Here is a 21,252-nt window from a genome sequence, read left to right on the forward strand (position 1 = left end):
GTGAGATGAACCCTTGATGTTCTTGAATTGTGTTTTTCTAATGAGTACCACTGGGTATTGGTCAAACTCATCATGTCTTAATTGTTGGTATCACGAGAATGGAATTACTCTTCCTATTTTTATTTTCCTTTTTTCATTAATTTACAGTTCAGCAGTCTAAGCTTAGAAGGAAACCAAATATGAATTAATTTTGCCAAATGATTCTAAAACTCATTTTAATTAGTCCCTTACACTCTACAGTTAACTTTGATTGCATTTCATATTTCAGATTTTCTTACTTTGTATAATGAGGAATACTCCCTACTAATAATGTTAGTAAAGCAGAAGAATAAATTGATACATTTTTCTACATTACCAGTGCAGTTTATTTCTCCGAGCTTCTTTGATCAAAAAGTCTTGGTATGTCAATTTTGCTAAATTTTGCCATCTACCTGTATGTGTAACTGATTACATTTCTTGATTCAAGGATTAAGAAGTCAATGAAAAGTTATCTCAGCTGGAAGACAAAGTCAGTCTTAGCAAAATGTTAATCCGTGGATTTCATTACGTCTGAATCTGCTTACTGGATCTGACTATTAATATTTAATGCTTGATGTATAACGGATTATGAAATTTAAACAAAAACTATCATGGTTTATATAAAAACATAGAGCTCCTATAGATAGAAAATAACTCCACAGAGATTAATTAATTCCCAAGTAGGGAAATATTTTTCCCCACTTATCTCCTATCTGAATCCTTAATCTGGGATGTTTTAATATCTTATGGGGCTTTGCATTTGCAAATTCCACCCTTGGAAAGCACATTAAAACACCTAGTCCTGCTCCCTTAGAAACAGATACAAATTTTGGTCTTAGTTTTGGGAGGAACTGTATTAAGCCCACAGTAACAGCTCAGTTTGTGTGTTAGTTCTGAAGATTTTTGCTGTTTACACAAGTCTTATGGTAAAAAATCCTGATCTAAGAGCCAAAGCCTCCTTCATAATAGGTAAACTCCGCAAGAAGTCCTTGGCCAGTATTCAGTTGTTCAAGGCAGCTGTGCAGTTGTGGCAGGAGAATTGTTTTCAGTCTCCTTCAGTGATCAGACCTCCCCTCTAGCATCACACAAAAACACTGGACACAGCTGGTGCAGTGGTGTTACGTTCGCAGGTCAAAAGTCTTTGCAGCTGAAATGCACCAAGATTCTCACGGGTGATTGGCACATGAGCCCCATGGGGAAATAAAAGCTGCTCCTCAAACCAAACGGGATTCCCATAGAGCTGTTGCTTTGTCAACATGTGTTCCATAAAATGGAACTTGGGCAAAGTTTATGATTTGTTACTTCATCTGTACTTTGCATCTTTTCTTTCAGTATTATTTAACATGTCCACCTCGGTTCTCTTTTTCATTCTCAGGAGAATTCAATTTGCTTGTCAAGTTCTCTGTCTCTTTTTCTCTTTTCTCTTTTTCTCCTTTCTCTTTCCCTTTCATCCAGATGGAATGCCATTTGCTTGGTGGGTTGGCCGTGCCAATGAAAAGCATCTTTACTGGGGAGGATCTCTTCCAGGCATTCAACAGTGTGCATGTGGACTGGAAGAAAGTTGTCTGGATATGAGATATTTTTGCAACTGTGATGCAGATAGAGAAGAATGGTAATAATTTTAATGTGTGTAGTAGTGCCTGTGTGAGATTTGGGGATTGGAAGTAGGGCAAGAAGGCTTAAATCTTTTCCTGATTCACAGATCAGGAAGCTTGAATGGCTTAAGTATGATCAAATGAGAATGAAAGTCAGACTAGAATTTGGACTTCTGATTTAATCTTAAATTTCATATTTGAACCAAAGACAAGATATCTGGCTGAAGCAGGTTGCTGGGATGGGTTGCCTTTAAAAAATCTTTTTTGTTGAATGTCAAATCCAATCATTTTACTTGTTTATAAATTTCCATTGATTCAATTGGAGCATTGCATGAATAAAGACTCTAGTAGGTTGGTGCATGTTTATACATCAAAGCAGAAAATGCGGGCATAGACAGCAAAATTCAGGTACAGACAGTTAAAGAACAAGAAAACTCTACTATCAAAAAGACTTCTATTTTTCTTACAGAACAGTATATTGCTATGTACCTTAACTTTCTTTTACATTGGGTCCCAAGCATTTTTAATTCCATGGAAAGACTTCCTTTGGCTTCCATAGGTTTTGGTTCAGTCTCTATAGGAAGTTTTAGACTTGCAGCAAGAACATTCAAAGCCTTCCTTGGGTTTGGACCTTTACTGTGCCCTGACACTGCATGAATTTGCGAAGGCCACCTCACAACCTTCTCCCACTCCCTGCACCTTCAGAGACTCCCCAGCAGCTGAGAGCTACCTGATGACCTTTCCAATTAATTCCATACTTGTGTTGAAGGCAACAGAAATGCCAGATGAGTGTTGTTGAAAGTAATATTTTGAAACACTGTGAAAATACATGTAAAAACTCTGCTTCACTGTCTCTCCTTTCTGGACCACTCACTGATAGGAGCTGCTGCCCTTTCTCTAAGAAAATATATTTTAACCTTGAGTAGTTCAGAAATTATGAATAATGGAAGTAGACAAGGAACGTCTGGCTGTAATAGGCTACTGTGTTTGAAACAGTGTCCAAATTACCCTTGTGAAAACTTCACTTAAAAGAGAATGAGGAGAAAGGAACTGCAAGGAGTCTTGAGACAAAACAAAACAAAAAAACCCAATTCAGAAATAGCTTGTCACTGTAAGTGTTGGGCTTTTTTTGGTTGCTCAGTGTGTGGCATTTGCAAGAGGGCCTCATTTCCAGACAATGTGATATTTGCTTAGACCCTTTATATCTCTGGGGTCACTATTCACTTTCAAAAATCATAGCTGTAAGGGGATTTCTTCAGGAAGATCTTTATGTAAATGTTGGTTTATGAATGTGATTTGTATAGATTTGTATAGAAAGGCTTGGCTGTGCACGTTAATCTATCTTTTCTTTAATGTTTGGTTATCAGAATCACTTTGGCAAGGTTTGCATATGAGCATCAAAAGCATCTGTTTTTACTAGTGCTTGGCTCCATTCATAATCCACGTTTCACTTTTCGGTGAGCTGCTACTCCAGCAGAGCAGGCTGCGTTATGTTGGCAGAACATTGGGGCTGTAGTCTGAGATTGCAGGACAATGCACCACTAGATTGTATAAACCAATGTAAGGTGAAAGCTAAATGCAGTTTATGCTTCAGCTGAGTCTCCTAAGGAAACGAGACCTAAATAAGTTATGCTGTGGGTGTTTATCTCCATTTTCCCCCCACACCCAATGATTTTAACAAGCAGACACATTTCAAACAACTTTAACAGAGAAGGAGAAATCTCAAAAGTATTAGAAATTACACATTCTATGACAATTTATGGGAGGCTGAGGGAAAAAAAGCCAATTAAATCCCACAAGAAGGAAGTTAAGGAAGCTTACGTTTTTATTAGATTTTGGAAAACCCTCATGGGAGAGAGATGTTGGAAATCATGCTTCATTAGCTTGGCAGTTCACAGAGCTACTTGTTTCTCCTAATTTCATTATAATAACAGGATATGCATAGAAGTTTCCTCAGCTAAACGGCCTACTAGTTGTTGGTTTGGGCCTTCAGGTGTTTTGTTTTGGCTTTTAATCCATGAGAAATTTGGACTTTGGTAGTATTCTAAATCGCAGGTCGCCTTTTTAAAAGCTAAAAAATCCCTGACCTTTACAAAGAGTTTCTAAACATAAGAAATTTCATGCCTCTTGAAGATTGCTTTTGTGTTTCTCTGCTAGAACGCTGACCCCCTGATACATAATGAGCGTTTGAATCTGAAACCTGCTGAGATCTGAACAGTGACTTTAACCTGCTACACATTACAGTGGAAGGAGCAAGACAGCACTAGATGCATTTATTTGCCTTAGCATGAAATAAAATGGGTGCTGCAGAGTGGAAAACCAGAAAATCATTTTCACTCCTTTCAGATAAATCATGCTGATCACTGCAGCTCCGAGGTAGGAACTCACCAGAATAGATGGAACATAATTCTGAAGAGGAGACAGGCTTAGGATGTTGCTTTGATTTGGTTTCCCTAGACTAACTCTTGGGTGCAGAAGTAGCTACTAATTTCTCAGAGCAACAAAGGAAATGGAAAACAAGAGAAGAGACACCTGAAAAAAGTCCTGAGCCAGGTGTTTGGCAGCACACAATATGCACTTCTAGGCATGCTGACTTTTAAATGATATCTAAGCAGACACCTGAGCCAGCTGCTATCTCTGGGCTTTTACTTGACACCAAGTTATTCCCCCTGGAGTTATGCTGGCCAGATGAAATAGGAATATAATTGGTTGCATGCTATATGAGGAAGGCTTTTGTATTTTTCACCTTTCTTTTTATTAAAGCATTCTAGTGAAAAGTATCTTTTTCCAACCATCTCCCCATCATCCTTCCAAACTCTGCAGAATAATGACAGCTAATTCTCTGTCACTGCTGAATAGTGGAGCATCTTCATGGTGTTTGCTTGGGAATGAAAGAAGATGTCTGGTGAGGGAGAAGAGGCATAAATTGTCACCCTGACCCAAGCAAGGGATCTGGAAAGGTGTTAAACGTGACTTGACTGTAGTTTATGCATGCATCCAAAAAAGATAGACTCCTGAATGTTGAAAGCTCTTGCTCTAGCAGGTGGGAACATTCCTAGAAATCCAGGGTCTACAAGCTAAAGATAAATCTAGTTCAGAAAATGTTTCCTTTCTCTCTCTTCCCCTTCCCCAACATTGAGAATAGTTAACTGTTGGGACAAATTACGCCTAGATGAGATGGATTTGCCATAGCTTCAACAACTTAACTTCAAAGCTATGTGCTCTGTCTCAAACAGAAAGTGCGTTCTTGACGCAGGCGTTATTGGGGAAAAGTGTTGAACTGATTTAAAGAATAAAGCATTCCCAAAATGCAGACAGGGTTGTGTTGTCTTAAGTCCATTCTAGAGATCCTTTGGATCCTTAAATACATCTCCCAGGTTGTCTTTCATCTCAAGCAAAATCCTCTTGGCCTGGCAATGAAAGTCTTGCTGCTCACCAAAACTTTCATTTAAATGGGAGGATCCTCTTTCATGCCATGGTGGTGCATGACTGTCCTTAAGTCTGTCTGCTACTTCAGTCTCTCTGTTTGGAATCCATTTTCTACTTCAAATTCAAACACTTGATTGAAGCCAGTCATCAAAATACTGATTGCATTCACCTGGAAACCTTGTGAATTTGGAGAACAGAACAGCTGTTTATTTTGTACAGGAAAAGCAGCATCTCTGGAATTAATTTTGTGCAGGAAACTGAGGCATCTCAGCAGAGTGTGGTGGATGGTGTTGATTTCAACCAGTACCTGCCTTTGGAGTACTGCAAGCAAAAAGGAAACGACAGGACATGAAAAGAAGGGGAGAAAAAGGGGAGGAGGGATATTACTAATGTCAGACCCACTTTGGCTCCCAGGTTTATATTGAGTATATCCAGCTTTGGTCTGGGAAAAGCAAAGCCATGTTGAAGCAAATGAACCCTCTTTGGATGAGCTATATTTGTGCAAAGCTGTGCCAGAGCCAGGATGCTAAAACTGGAAGGGCTGAGGAGAGCAGAACAGAGAAACCCAGCTACTGACAAGCCCAGATTTGACAGGTTTTGTTTGCTCAGCCACTATTCCGTACTGAATCTGTTCCCCCAGAAGCGGTGCAGGGAACTCTGTAGAGCCTGTAAGCTCATAAATAAACCCTGCCGGAGGTGACCTGGCCTGTGTAGAGCTGTCTTGGATATCTACCTTCGTGACGGCATTTGTCAACAAACTAGAAAAGCTGCCTGCAGAGAGCTGACTGTAGCAGGCCCCTGATGTGTCAGGAATCAGTTCATTACTATCATTACCAAACTCTTTCTCTGTACCTCTTCTCTAATTCAGCAAAATGTAGCCACTGCATCTTGTCTTCAACTATTAGGTATGTCCCCTTCTGCTGCTGTATTTTTCTTTATCATGACTCTACATTATTGCACCCACTAAAGCATTTTTGAATGCAGCTGGTGGGCAAAATAGCAATTAAAAGGTGTTCTTTCAGATTATTAGCGATACGTCCTGCACAGGGCTCAAAACTTTCTCTGATGGAAGCCTGTTTCACTGGCCCCTTCCTCATGCTGTTCATTGACATCTGCTGATGATATTATTCTTTTCCCCAAATGTACTGTATTCATGAAAATCTGTACTGAATAGCTGAGCTACTAGGCTTAGACCCCACCAGAGTTTTCATCAATGTACAAGAAGAAAACATATTGATAGGGGATCATATGAGAAGAAATTATATTTAATGGCACCACTGCTCTACCATCTGTTAGAAAAAATATGGAAACCGCTACCTAGAGATTACCAATTTATGATGGTTTACACTGTTAGGATACCATAGAGTGAGACTTTTTTGAGCGTGCTTTCATTAGTAGCCAGGAAGAAGAAAAATAGTCTCATAATATTACCATCAAAATAGTTATTTGTCATTTACAGGTAAGACTACCTGTGCTACGTCTTAAAGTATCCAGTTGCTGCATTATCACCTTTAGCATTGCTGCACTTGCAGCGAAATTTTTTTCTTCTTTTTTTTCTTTCACCTCCCTCCCCCCATACAAAGAGCATTTGTTTGATGTGTAACATGCCTCATAGCTTATTGAGGAATTCCTTTGGGTAGATACAAACATTAATCTTCAGACATGGATAAATAGATGACATCCAACTGTATTTAATACCCATAACTAAAAATATTTCAGTGATTTAATTTAAAGGGCATTATTGGATTTGTTTTGGTTTGGTTTTGCTTGTGGGAAGTAGAAATTGATACTACCCTTTATGCAAAGAGCTCAGAGAAACATCTGTTCATTGAGGGTGCTTTCCACCCTCTGAAAAACATTGAGATTTTAATATATTTGGCACAGTCTTCTCTTCTCTGGGCTGAACAAACCCAAGTCTCTCAGCCTTTCCTCATAAGGGAAATGCCCCTGTCCCCTGATCATCTTGGTAGCTCTCTGCTAGATTTGCTCAGGCAGTTCCCTGTCCATCTTAAACTGCAGGGCCCAGAACTGGACACAGTACTCCAAATGTGGTCTCACTAGGGCAGAGTAGAGGGGGAGGATAACCTCTCTCCACCTGCTGCCCACACTCCTTTTAATGCAGCCCAGGATACCGTTGGCCTTCTTGGCCACAAGGGCACATTGATGGCTCATGGTCAGCTTGTTGTCCTCCAGCACTCCCAGGTCCTTCTCAACAGAGCTGTTTACATATAAGTAAAAATTAGGTCAGGGAACAAATACAAAAATAATGAATCTAACAAGGTTTTATTTTTCTTTAAAAGAATATCATGTGTGTGCACATCATAGTGCAGATGCTTTCTCTCAGAAAATTGCACTTTTTATATGAAAACTGTAGTACATTAAAAGTGATCCCCAAGCTCCCTTCAGGCAAAATTCCAAATGTTTTGTCCAAACCCTGGAATATTTGTATTTTGTAGTGCCACAGCAGTGCTTCCAGGAAGTTATTGTACAGGTACAGCTCTCTTGCTCCTCTCTGAGGCTTAATACACTATATTTGAGAGGCTGCCATGGTGTAGCATGTAAAAAGAAGAATCGTGGTGCTTTGTAAGAAATGGAGTCTGAAATAAGTTAAAGACCACCAGGAACTTAAGGTACTCAAACTTTAGCTCCCATGAGGGCCGGCATAGGGTCTTCAAATCTCTTTTCCGCTTTTCTCATATTAAACATCTTAGGTGTTGACTTTTCACCAAAAACTCAATTTCCCACTATAAAATAATAATAATAAACTGCAACAGCAGGTATATTCTTCCTGTCATCAACACATTATCTGAAGGGTAGAAAGTTTTTCTGGTAGGTTTTATTTCAATGTCTGCTTGTATGAGAATGCATATCCTTACCCAAGTCTTTTTTTCCATGTGTGAGAGAATAAAATACATAAAATGTGCTGTCTGAGCTTCAAGAGAAACTTGATTGAGTTTTCAAGGCATTAACATGAAAGTGAGGGGTTTTATTAGTTCTAGAATATTTTTCTTCCTCACAGTTGAGCTATGCTGCTAAAGTTCTCTGTGACACTGGCATATAACTAGTAAAAACTCAGAATCATAAAATTCAATATAAAAGAGCTTCATGCAATATAACAGAATATCTAATAAGCAATGCAGTTTTCAGAGATGTGGAATAGATATCTTTAAAATGTCACCATTTCAATTTTTTTGTAGGTATCTTCAGTGGTAGCGGTAGGAAGATACTGATTTTTATTCTAATGCTGATCATAGCTAGTCAAAAGATAACTATTTTCTGAATGAAAATAAATTTGCAGTAAACCTCCCTAAATATTTTGTGATTTTTAAATTTTTTTTTAAGTAAATGCCACCTTAGTCATGTGTATACGACATATTTTATGTCCTCTTTCTGTGCATCTTTCTGCCTTTCATTCATTCTGCTTACTCTTCTTCCTCCCACCCACTGAAATGCCTTATTTAATTATCTTCCTAAGAAACACTCAAGTTGTTCAGTTTTTGTTATAACTGTTTCATAATCTGTTGAGAGCATTTACACTAACTTTCAGAGATTGATACAATAAGCTATATGAGTATGCTGCTTAGAAAGCTCTGTGAAGAGATTTGAAGACCATGTACTTTTGATTCATACATGGTATTTTTAATTCTGAATCTGTACTGAAGGCATCACTCTGCCTTGTGCCTGGGAATTTCATCTTGCTGCACTTTGTCTGTAATTATCTGCATGTCAGACACCCACTGAAGCAAGAAAAAATGTTAGGGTTGGAAAGGGTACCTCTCCTTTTCCCCTTGGAATTATGAGACAATTAACTGTGTTGCATGCAATTAGAGACAATGAAAAATAAATTAAATGTATGCAGCCTTTATAAAAAAGATCAAAATATCCCTTCTATTTTTTCTGTCATTAATCACAGAAGAGCACTTAGCCAAACAAATATCTGAGGTTGTGTGTCAGAGCACAGCTGCAGTGTTCATCCTGATTTATATTTCTTTGCTTAACTTCTGTGTCCCTTCCCACAGCTGGAACTATAATGAGAGGTACGTTTGTGGAAGGTGGTATTACAAGCAGCATATAGGTAGTCTGGGATCCTGACTGGGATATCAGACTCTTCAGCAGTGGTATCACTCAAAAAATGATACCTGTTTCCTGAGGCTTTGTTTCATACCTGCCTGAAAGAACAGTGGGTGTAAATTTGGGATTATTGACATTTTGGATCTGGTCATTATTGCCATCCCCATGTGCAGCCTGTAATCTTTCACCTCTGAGCACACAGGTGAGATGAGTCCAGACCCTGCATGCAGATTGCTAGGCCATGCAGAGATAGGGATCCTTTTCTCCAAAAGTATTGAGATTCGGCTCCATGAAGGCTTATGTGTCCAGATACACAGCAGACCTCAACTCTGAGAAAAAGAGTTAGGAGAAGAAAAAAAACTCATCACCGTGGAGAAAGATACAGTAGCACTCACCTCTCTATAATCAATCGATAAAGAAATACCTCAAGGGGGCAGTTTGGCTCTGGTAAGGTCAGGGTTGGATGCCTGAGGGACTCAGTTCAGTTCATGAAGTACAGCCGGATGGATGCATATTGTATACCCTGCCAGAGTCAAAGCCACTGAATCAGCTTAGGGACCAGAGAGCTGTCAATGAAATGTCACACTGCATTTGGGGGACAACAATTTGCCGAGCACAGTCAGAGTTAAACCAAAGAAATTATCCTTTAGGAATCTTTCTTTCTTTTCTCTTCCTTTCCATCAGCTGTGTGTAAGTTAGTTGCAGTTGAAGAACAAGCCCAGCTGATATAAATGAGACTATTTCAACAAAACAGTAAATCAGACTTCAGTATTTCAGTTGCTGAACCAAAATTTCCACAGGCGTGTAATGCACAGGGCTGATTCAGTGCAAAGTCACTCTGCCAATTCAACCGTCTTCACAGTATGCTGAGCTAGTTGTGTACCAGCCATCCTGAAGCTGGATCAGCTATTGTCTGGCTGCCCTATGCTAACAGCATGCTGGATCAGGTATTGTGTGTCCTCTTCCTGCTTGGGTGAAGTATAAAGCCAGCATAAATACCATTATCTGTCTCCAGCTAACTTAACAGGAATGCCGACTTGGGGTTGTACCTGATCCACATCAAATTCATCCTGCTGAGGGAACACAGTCGAGCCCACTCTGCTTTGGCTTCACAATCATTCTGCCCAACTGAAACACAGTTACAGTCCATACCAGTCAGCATCATGTAACCAAATCCAGTGACTCCAGGGGCTGGTAATGCATCTGAGCATAGAGCATGCATGAACGTTAATACCATAACATGCACCTTAAGCAGGGTGTACCGGTCACAAGTCGTCTAGGTAATTCTGCGAAAAAATTTAAGCAAGCGCCTTGCAGATATTGCCTTGCATAAGGAATGCTGGGGATTTTGTCTGTGGTTAATCTGTCTCTTTCTGTTTGTTTATTATAATCCAGGACAAATGATACTGGCCTCCTTGCTTTCAAAGACCATTTGCCTGTAACTCAGATAGTGATCACTGACACAAACAGATCAAATTCTGAGGCTGCTTGGAAAATCGGCCCTTTGCGTTGCTATGGAGACAGTGAGTACTAGCTCTTCTCAATTTCCATAGGTACAGAATGTTCCCTCTTTCTTTTTTTGGTTTTGGTTTGTTGGTGGTTTGGTTTGGTTTTGTTTTGTTTTGTTCTGTTTTTTTAAAACGCATTTATCAGACGAAAGGTGGCTTTCCACGTGCAGCTCACAGCTGCTGTCCTGTGCCAATTAACTATAGAGAAGGGGGTTGTGTTTGCAGGGCAGTTCTGGAACGCTGCTTCCTTCAACACAGAAGCCTCCTACTTGCACTTCCCCACCTTCCACGCCGAGGTCAGCGCAGACATCTCCTTCTTCTTCAAAACCACTGCCATCTCCGGGGTGTTCTTGGAAAACCTTGGGATTAAAGACTTCATACGAGTTGAAATACGCTGTAAGTTTCACTATCGAGAACTCTTTGTGTATTCGCCCAATTTGACAGGTGCAGGGAAGTGGGAAGGACGTATTTTCTTCAGTCTTGAGATGGTTGGAGTTGGAGGTGCATGAAGAGGATAAGATGGAGACACAAAGACTCATTTATTTAGACTTATCTACCTCTTCTGTCAGAGTTTGCCTGTCTAGCCTCAGTCATTAATAACCATAAACATAATCTTGTTATGGCTCATTTTGTCTTTCTTAAAACAGGTAACTGAACTTCCTTTTTCAACAATTATATTATCTTTTTTCTCTTTAGAGAAAAAGATACTGGCTAATGTACCTTTAGAATGTAATTTTAGTTGAAAGATGAAAAATTTAATACAGCCACTCTGATGGTTGCTTTTAGTTCTGTATCAGAAACATTCCCAGCCTGATGAAGCCCTACAGTTTCAGAGGAACTCAGTGTGTATGGTATAGCTACAAGGGGAGATTCTATGAAAGACGGGATGCTAATGCAAGATAAGTCAGTCACAGTTGCAATAAGCCTTGAATACTTCAAAGTCTAGTAAGTGACTGCAGTACAACTGCTATTCAATATATAAAGGAGAGTACAGGGAACTTAACTGGTGAGGTTTTGTCTCACTCCTGTTCTGACTACTTCAAATATTTATTAGTGACAAAAGGGTACCATGGCTTTCACATGAAATATGACTTCTGTTTTCCAAATTCTGTCAAGCTTAGGAAAAACAAACTGAGTGCTATGCATTTTATAATATGCTTATAATAACCCCAACATAAAATTTAATAAAACAGGGCCCCAAGGCCCTTCGATTCATTAAACCAATGGTAAATGTCATGGTGCATTATCACAAGGTAATGAGGTATGATTTACTATTAATTGCACATCAAAGTCCAATTTAGTTGTTCTTCAGTGTACTGCATTTCATTCTCAGGGATACAGAAGTAAAAATGTCATTTTGACATCAAGTATAACAAATACAGCAAACAAATAGAAGGATTGTTTGGTGAAAGCTTTTGTGTGTGTGTTAAATCTGTGCTCTCAGAGTTTTTTAAAAGTTTGGGGAAAGTTTTGTCTTTTAAACTTAGGCTTCTCATTAATAGTTTGGTGTTGTGTTTCTTGCTGCCAGATGGAATTTGCAGCCTTAAGGCCTTGTATCAAGGAAGTTCTATAGACCAGCTGCTTCGAAGGGAAATGGCCTTTTAGCAGATGCAGGGGCTCAGAATAGATCTTTGTCTATCCCTGCGGAGTGTTTCCTATCTTAACTATCTACGGTCTGGTTTTGGAAGCTGCTTCTATCCAATTTGTTGGGCTTGAAGTAACAGGATTTTATGAATTTTCAATCCACAGACTTCTGGTTGTGCAGTCTGTGGACCTAGTTCTTGGTCTCTCTAGTGCATTTAGCATTTTAGGAAGAGAAAAGGTAATCAAGAACAAGAGTGTTAAAAAGTTCTGGCCCCTTTCAGGCTTCCAGCAGAGTGAGATGGAGTCCTTTACATGGCTGTTGTTTTTCAATTATCATCCTGTTTCCAGGAGCCTTCTTATCTCTGGACATGTGTTACATATGCCTTTTTAGTTTAAGATGACCAATAAACTAGTTTTGCTCATCTGTTTTCCCTTGATTCCCGGGTCAGGCTTATTCAGGCAAACTAATGCTTGTAGGATTCTCTCCTGCCATTTGCAGGAAAGTTCTGTGGTTGCTAAGTACATATATTTTGAAAGTTTTAGTCAGAAAAAGCTCCTTCGTCCTTTGCCCCATCTTGGTGTTATTTGTCCAAAATCTTTTGCTACCATTGTGTGACTTTTGTGCAGCATCTGGCACTTTACTTCAAAAAGAGAATAAACTGCTATTTCTAGAGCATTGTAATTGTTACAGCAAAAATGATGGGTACCCGCAACCAAGCATAATCACAGCAGAGATCAAACAGTGAGGCTGCAGGCTTAGATTTATGTATAAGCTGCTGTGTAGGAGATGGGAGGTAAATGGTGCTGTACTATTTGCTGACATAAAAGTTAATGGACCCTATATTTATGTAAGATTTCTTGATGTCAAAACCATGATTTAATTCAGACCGTCACTTCTTCTCCACATCTGTTTATCTATTCCAGCCCCCAAAGAGATCACCTTCTCCATAGATGTTGGGAATGGCCCTACAGAAGCCACTGTGCAGTCTCCCACACCCCTGAATGACAACCAGTGGCACTACGTTCGAGCAGAGAGGAACCTCAAGCAAACCTCACTCCAGGTGGACAGCCTCCCCAAGAAGGTCCTGGAGGCACCTGCTGAGGGGCACTTCCGCTTACAGCTCAACAGCCAATTATTTGTAGGTAGGGACCATTTAAGGGTTTCTGTAAATATGTATATTATTTCTATGTCTGTACCTTGGTAATACTATTGTTTCACCATTGAGCTTGCATGTGGTGACCTAATTCTGCTTTGTCTTCTTCCGCTCCTGCATAGGCAACATAAAGTAAACCCAAAAGCCTTTACACTCAAAGCACTAACCATAGTTTAACCATACCATACTGGATGTATTTTTTGGGTCTAAGATTGCTTGAAACATATTTATTAGCAAAGAACACATAGTATTTATCCTTGTGCAGCACTGGCAGTGTAATTTGCTGTAGGAAATGTGATCTCTTTTTAGGTGCAATGTAAAAGGCACAAATTTGTCATATATGTTTCTGGGGAAAAACTTAATGACAGTATGGTCTTAAAGTCAGTTCCTTCAAGCATGCCTGCCAAAACCTTTATTTGGCCATAGAGTGCATGTGTGAGAGAACTATGAACACAGTCAAAGCAAATACAGTTATTTTAACTGAAGGTGATCTTTCAAAGGAGGAAAAGAAAAAAAAAAATCTGTTTGCATATATTTTGTTGCCTTATTTCCCTTGCAGATGAAACCTAGATTAGGACCAGATTGTATTTGATAATATAATCAGGGATTACAAACAGAATTCTCCCTTTTCTATATTCAAACGTTGTCTTTCTGAGTAATCAGCTGAGCAATGGAATGGGTTGAAACCAGCTTCTTGTTCAGGCCCACTCAGGTAACTACTGATTGTTTCCTTAAAATGGATTCTCTTACTTAGCTGAAATGCTATAGCAAACCTCAGTCTGTCAATTCATTTTAGTTAAGTTTACCCATGTATCCACACACTTTGTTTTAAGAAGATTTTTGGGGTATTTATTTGAGCTTTTTATAGTATATGTGTGCAGTAATTACTGGGCTCTGAGCATAAGGAATGAAACTGTTAATGAATGGATACAGCTGCATCAATGGCCAGGAGACATAACTGTTGATTTATACCTAAAATGATCTATGATAGACTCAGCCAGAGGAAAGTTCACTGAAGAACTCACAGAAGGGAGGCTTAAGACTGTCACAGTGCGAGGTTTCTGTTTTCTGGTATGAAGCATGCTGCTAATCTAATCGCTTGTTTCTCAAATGCCAGGATGATCCAAACAACAAGCTCTGCAGAAGGCCAGGCCTGGAGCCAGTAGGGTTGGGCTGCTAGACACCTTAGAAACATCAGAGAAATCTAGCCAAGGTAGAAAACGTAGAGAATTTAATGACTGGATAGACTTCTGCAAATTTTCAGTTGTGTCTTTTTAAAGGAGTAAATATGAAGGATTTATCATAGATTATCTATCAGATATGTCATATATATTAGCTGCTTACCATCTCACATCTGAAAAGCAGTATCTGCCTATAAGCTTGCATATTATCTACCTCAGCAAAATTAACAGGTTCCCTGAACAAACTTCATGGTGGTTTTAGAGTGACATAATCAATGAATTGCATCATGGAAATCCACGGTAGTTAAGAACCTCAACAGAGAAATGGGCCAACAGGAATCTTCGTCAGCAAAGACAAATGCAAATCCCTGCTTTGGGGGCAGAATACCATCATGCATCAGTACAAGGTGGGGACTGAGTGCAGAAAAGGTCCTGTTGGTTTTGGTGGAGAGTGAATCTACTTCATCTGCATGTAGCCTGCTTTCAGGAACAGTTTGGACCAGCTGATCTCCAGCAGTGACTTCCAACCTAAATTTTTCTCTGATTGTATATAAAATTTACAATAAAATCTAGGATGTAGTTACTTTATCTCAGCCAAGAGGTGAAAAGTTCTCACTGTGCAGTAAATAGATGGTGTTCAGTTGTCCATTGACACTTTTACTGAACCCTGAACAAAAGGGACAGAAAACCTAATATTTTTAGGAGGGCTTTTTCAGCCCTTAGCTCTACCATATTGAAGGCCAAAACTGTCTGTGACTTCCTACATTTTCCTAAGAGCAGTCAGAAGAGACAGGAAGCTGGGCAGCCTCCTGACACTGTCCCTGGGTGCTCCAGGGAAAGGTGGCAGGAGGCCAACTATACACAGATGTGGCATAATTTGTCTCTACTGAAGGTCTCATTCTAATCTCTAATAGGAAACAGCTGATTTAATACCTCAACCATGCAGACTGAATTTTATCCCATCTGAAAAACAAATGCATTAACAACACTGTAAAAAGGAAAGAAGCAGCAGCATATAATATTAGTTCCTATTCCCCCCTATAATCCACACATAGTTGTTTCTGCAGCACTCTTCATACTGACAGTGATTAAGGGGTTTCCACAATTAGTCTGCACATTCTTAGTAAATAATCTATATATCGGATGTGATTTGCTATTTTTAAAAAGCAATTTTTTTAATTGAATCTCCCTATTTCATTCCATTTAAACCGGGAACATTGTTTCCACACTGGAGATAGCTAGTCATTAAGATATAAAGGTTTTTTTCTTGATTTTTCACCAGAATCAATTCAAATATTTTGTAAATCTCATAAATAAGGCTCAATGTCAAAATTTAATTTAGTGTATTTATCTTCTGGAAGGATTTATTGATCCTTTGGGATGAAAGAACTATATTAGTATCATGTAGCATTATGAATATGATTGAATGGAGATCCACTGTAGTTTTCAAACTATGATTATTTTCCTGTTGCTTCACAGACATCAGCCTATATGCAGTAAATATGAGGTGGTTTTGAGTCTTTTCCTTTGAAGGAGTTATACACACGTATAGGGAGTAGATAACCCATAAAAATTAATTTGGACATTTATAAAATATGACTACAGGGGCAGTTGGCATATAACATAATTTTAAAGGAGTCCTGGTAATTTGGACCAATTAATTTCTTGTCAACTGTTTCAGCCTGTTTTATGAATAATTTACTTCTGTTTTGGACAGATTTTTCCTTCTTAACCCAAAACCCAGATATATTTGGGACTGTATGTAATAGAAGATTACAGCTCTTGGGTTTTTATGCTAGCTTGTTGTTGGGTTTGTTTTTTTTTTTAAAGTTGGCCTGTCAAAAAGACTTTTTACTTCCTATGATTTATAGTAAAGAGAGTTGAACAGAAGCCTTCTCTGGCAATGCTAACAAAACGGTGAGTTGTAGGCAGTCAGGAGCTGTGCTTCATTTGCTTCTGATCCGGTGATACTGACGCATTGTGAAGAAGTTAATCAGCCTTTGAATACTTTGCAAGGATGAGAGTTATGAAGGCCTAACTTTCCTTGGAAGTTTATCTTCAGATTGACTGACTTACGTATTTTAGGAGATTTAGGCTTTTATTGAAGATTTTCCAATGACTAAGAGCAGTGAAGGATTTTTTATGTGTGTAGGTTCTTTTACGTCCAGTAAGGAATGAATTCACACTTCTGTCTTACTGAGTAGAGACCTTGATGCAGTTTTTCTCTTATTTACCCTGCTACTAGTTTTCTTGAAATATGGGAGAACATAATATTCTCCCTCCTAAATTTGAGCAAGGAATTAAAAAAGACTGGATTCAGGGATAAAAATATACCACATGTGTGAGCAAATATTCTCTTCCATAAAAAACCAAACCTAAAAAACCCAAATCACAACAACTGTCTAGTTCTTTTAGATGGAGAAAACACTGATTGTGAACTAATGCAAAGCTGTGTCCTGAAGACTGTGAAAAATGTGAGCTTGAGTTGTCTCCAAGGGATACTAACTAATATATAATGACAGCAAGTTCAGTATTTGTTTGTCATGGTTGCTTATTCCAGCAGAGAAATCCAGATGTTCAGAGACTATAGCAGAACCTGGGAGTCTCACCATGACTTACATTGTCCCTATGCTAATTTTGAGTTGTGCATGTTCTTGAACTTAAGCCTGTCTGGGTCATTTCTAGGGTAAAATCAATTTTCAGCTTGCTCTATGTACTTAGGTGTAACCATGGGTGTGTTAATTTTCAACTGAATTTCTGTGGAGTATCTCTGAATGTTAGGCATGTCTTACTGGGCTTGAACTCTCATTACATTACTTGGATTAACAGTACTCTGCGAGAAAGCCTCTTCACTCACTTCTGGCCTTAATAAGCTAAAGGTAGCCATAGTTCGTTATCTTCACACTAATGCACCCAAAAATACTTCCATTTTGGACCTGGTACAACATCACAGATAGAGTAGTTCACATGAGTTTTACATATCCCAGAAAGATGTACTCACGTAGTGATTTCTGTTTACCAAGTCTGTTTTAAACATTAGTATTGTATAAAAGGAATTGACAGAGCTGAGAATCAGGTCCTTCTTCCCATATGCTCGTACCATGCATTGTATTCACAGAATGCTGGAATCTGGGTGTCATTTCTTTCCATACCACCTGTTCTCCATTCAGTTCTGCCCTGACACCTTTCATTGTCCTGTTTTGTGTTTGATTCAATGGCCTTGGCTGTTCTTGCATCTTGCTGACATGATGTCTGCCCTGTATGTCTCTTTGGGGGATGTTCCCTTTTGGGGGAGCAGAACCTAAGCATTTGCTCTGGCCAGTATGCCACATAGCATGTGTAAGAAATTGTCATTGCCTGATGGTCCTAGGATTCCACTGTACTGGTGATTTCTTACACATGCTGTTAAAAATAAACCATAGAAAACAGCTAACTTCTTATTGGACCTGCTTGGAGATAAAACCAAAAGGAGGGGAGTCAAAATGGAGGTATTCAAATCTAATCCCTCTCCTTTTATCTCCTCAGTCATAGCAAGAAAATGTGACAGGATTCAAATTTCCAATTCTTGTTTTATTCCATCACTTCCTACAAATATCTGACTGTCTCCAATTGTGGTTTCTCTCTGTTATGGAGAAACGGTTCTGCATAGTCAGGAAGAGACAAAAATGTTGTTCTGGTTTTGGCTGGGATAGAGTTCATTTTCTTTAGTGTAGCTGGTAGAGTGTGTTTTGGATTTGGAATAGCAAAAAAGTGTTCATGGTACACTGATGTTTTAGTTGTTGTTAAGTAGCAGCTAAGTGTCACTAGGTAGTGTTTCTACTAGTCAAAGACTTTTCCAGTGTCCCATGCCCTGCCAGGGGTACAAGAAGCTGGGAGGGGAGGGGGCACAGCCAAAGCAGCTGATCCAAACGACCAAAAGGATATTCTGTACCATATGATGTCATGCTTAGCAAACGAACCTGAGGGAAGAAGGAAAGAGGGGACGTTCAGAGTGATGGTGTTTGTCCTCCCAGGTAACCATTACATGTAATGGAGCCCTGCTTTCCTGGAGATGGCTGAACACCTGCCTGCCCATGGGAAGCAGTGAATGAATTCCTTGTTTTGCTTTGCTTGTGTGCTCAGCTTTTGCTTTACCTGTTAAACTGTCTTTATCTCAACCCATGAGTTGCCTCACTTTTACTCTTCTGATTCTCTCCCCCATCCAATTGTGGGAGGAATGAGTGAGAGACTCTGTGGTGCTTGGTTGCTGACTGGGGCTAAACCGTGATAAGTGTAGATTAAGTAATATTTGTATGATTAGCGGTTGAGTTAAATGTGCAATTGACTTACAGGGCACTTAGGTATTTATCTATGTAGTACCAGAAAGAGTTTTTCTATGGCTACACTTGTTGCAATAGCTTAGAATAAAGTCAGAAAGTCTGTTGAAGGCCAACTTTGGCACACATGGAATATATGTCAGGCTTCTGTGATAGCTTCATGTGTGTGCAGAGTGAAAGGGCAAAATGACTTTTCATTGCCAGTACACTCAAAATCAAACAAACTTGGATTTTACAGCAGCCTAAAAGGGTTAGAAAACCATTTCTCACTTTCTTTTAGTGGGTCTTGGGTATCTAACTGCTTTAGGCTGCTTTATAATCCTCAGTCACAAGATGGATATCCTTGCACCTGGCCATGTTTCTTCTGTTAACTTAAAAAAATTACAGCAGAAGAAGCAAACCCTAAACAAATGTACAAGGTAGATAATATCAACTTCATCAAACTGCCCAGCAACTGACCAATATGGCACATTACTTGCTCTTAAGGGACAGGCAAAAATCATTCCTTTCAGTGGACAGTCACTTTCAGCGTTCAAAATAAGTGACACCATTTTGGATAGTGCAGCTGTCTCCTGGTATAACCCCGTGGTCCTGGAGAGAGGGTGCGCCATCATCTCCTCTCATGGTATAGTCTGAGATGAAACTGTCTTATCTAGTGGAGAAGGCATGACCATAACACTCCAGTATGGGGAGGAGAGGCAAAAGACAGTCCTTGTAGACCTCTGAGAACAGGATCTGCACTCAGACTGGTAACGTCAGAGAAACAAAACACAAATCCTAAGAAGTTCATTTGATGCATAAAGCTTTGATCAGAAGTTTTTGTGCTATTCATTTGGTATGTTAAGGAGACTAACAAAGTTAAGTGCTTGGATTCCCGGTGTTGTTTCTGGGAGCAAGAGAGCAAGGAGTCCTTGTGTGAATCTCCTGTCTGTCATAAGCAGTCCAAACGCAACATAACCCAGACAGGGTCAACATCTGAGAAACCTTCTCGGGAGACAGAGAAAAGGAAGGAGAAAAGGAGGACGGTACTTTGTTTACGGTTGTTGTTTATAGAGGAATCTGTTGACAACTTCGGGTTATGTTGGAGGCCAAGAAGAGGAATTAATGCTCAAATCCTTGTCTATCCTGACTGCTTTGTACAACTCTCATTTTGAGACTAACAAGTGTGAATTGGATGGCTTCTGAGGAACATCGTAGCAAGTTCTCCTACTCCCAAGTAATAATAATTATGATTCTTATACTCCAATGCCCTTTCCTTTTCTTTGTATCAGTTACATAAAGCATGAATGCCTCTAATACTTATTCACACTGCTTCAGCCGCCCTAATCCAGTCCTTATCAACAAAAACTCCATTGCTTTTTAAAGCAAATCCTCAATTCATTGATAGAGTGTTAATTATTTAGCCAATCGTGTCACCAAGCTACACTATGAGTGTTCAGTTGTAAGCTTCCTGACCCCTCCTCCCAGATTCTCTCTTCCTTGCCCCAAGGCTTCTCAGTAAAGTTCAGCTGCATAAATACCTTCCTGAAAACAGCATGACTCCTTTGACTGTCACCTCCACCCAGAAAATAGCACCCTTAACCTTGGTGTTTATAGTCCTGAGGCTTATCCTAAAATCTGTTTTCCTGAACAAAACATTTAGGTCACATCCATGAAAATGTCCAGTCCAACAGGCCTATTAGAGCAGGAGGAATCTGCAAAGCCTAATTTGTTTGTCTTCAGTTTTTATCTGCTTCTCAGGAATGTATTTGAAGGTTAGGTCTAATCAATTGAAGAAAACTGCCCAAATAATAAACAGACTTGCTTCCACTGTGTGGATCTAGGATCATATAGGAGGTCTCTGTTAAGCTCTATACTCACCAGATTTTGGAAGGGGAAAAGAGTAAGAAACTTACTCTGCATGGCTTTCCAAAGTGCTTCAGAGAGGAGTAAGAATATGTGTAGTGCAATAAACATGACATCTGTGGAATAATTAGCAATAGTTTGTACTCATTCTTTAAATGTTACAGCTGGGATTTTCATGCAGGGAGAAGAGGCAGGGAAACTGTCATTTATCCTTGTAATATTTGTGGTTACCTTCCATGCAAAAGAAAACAGAGTAACCAGTAACCTTAAAGGGAGAAATTGCACTTTTATTTATTTGGACATTACTGAAAATTCTGTATGGTATGTTTGGTTTTGGAGAAAAGTCTCCAAAGAAAAGGATTGTGTGTGCACAGTGAAGCAAATGCAGAGGGCCCAATTCTTGTGCTTAGAGGGGGCTTTTAAAATAAGTGAGCCAACATTTGTTCACCTGAAAGGAATAGCTGGCTAAAGATGAATTTGAAAATATTTGTTCCTCTGAGAAAGGCATCATGAAATTAGCATGAAATATACCTGTCCAACACATATTATCT

General features: G+C 39.3%; 1 protein-coding gene across 1 annotated transcript in view; it reads left to right on the top strand.

The window, feature by feature from the left end:
* CNTNAP5 (contactin associated protein family member 5) overlaps positions 1–21,252 on the top strand; it is a 297,497-nt gene that overhangs the window by 230,663 nt on the left and 45,582 nt on the right. Inside the window, exons 14-17 of the mRNA XM_075093104.1 lie at positions 1,474–1,630; positions 10,509–10,636; positions 10,847–11,017; positions 13,130–13,348. Of these exons, the coding sequence (XP_074949205.1) occupies positions 1,474–1,630; positions 10,509–10,636; positions 10,847–11,017; positions 13,130–13,348 (675 nt within the window). The remainder of the gene's footprint in view (positions 1–1,473; positions 1,631–10,508; positions 10,637–10,846; positions 11,018–13,129; positions 13,349–21,252) is intronic.

The sequence above is a fragment of the Phalacrocorax aristotelis genome, chromosome 5 (genome assembly GCF_949628215.1).
Source record: "Phalacrocorax aristotelis chromosome 5, bGulAri2.1, whole genome shotgun sequence".
NCBI lineage: Eukaryota > Metazoa > Chordata > Aves > Suliformes > Phalacrocoracidae > Phalacrocorax > Phalacrocorax aristotelis.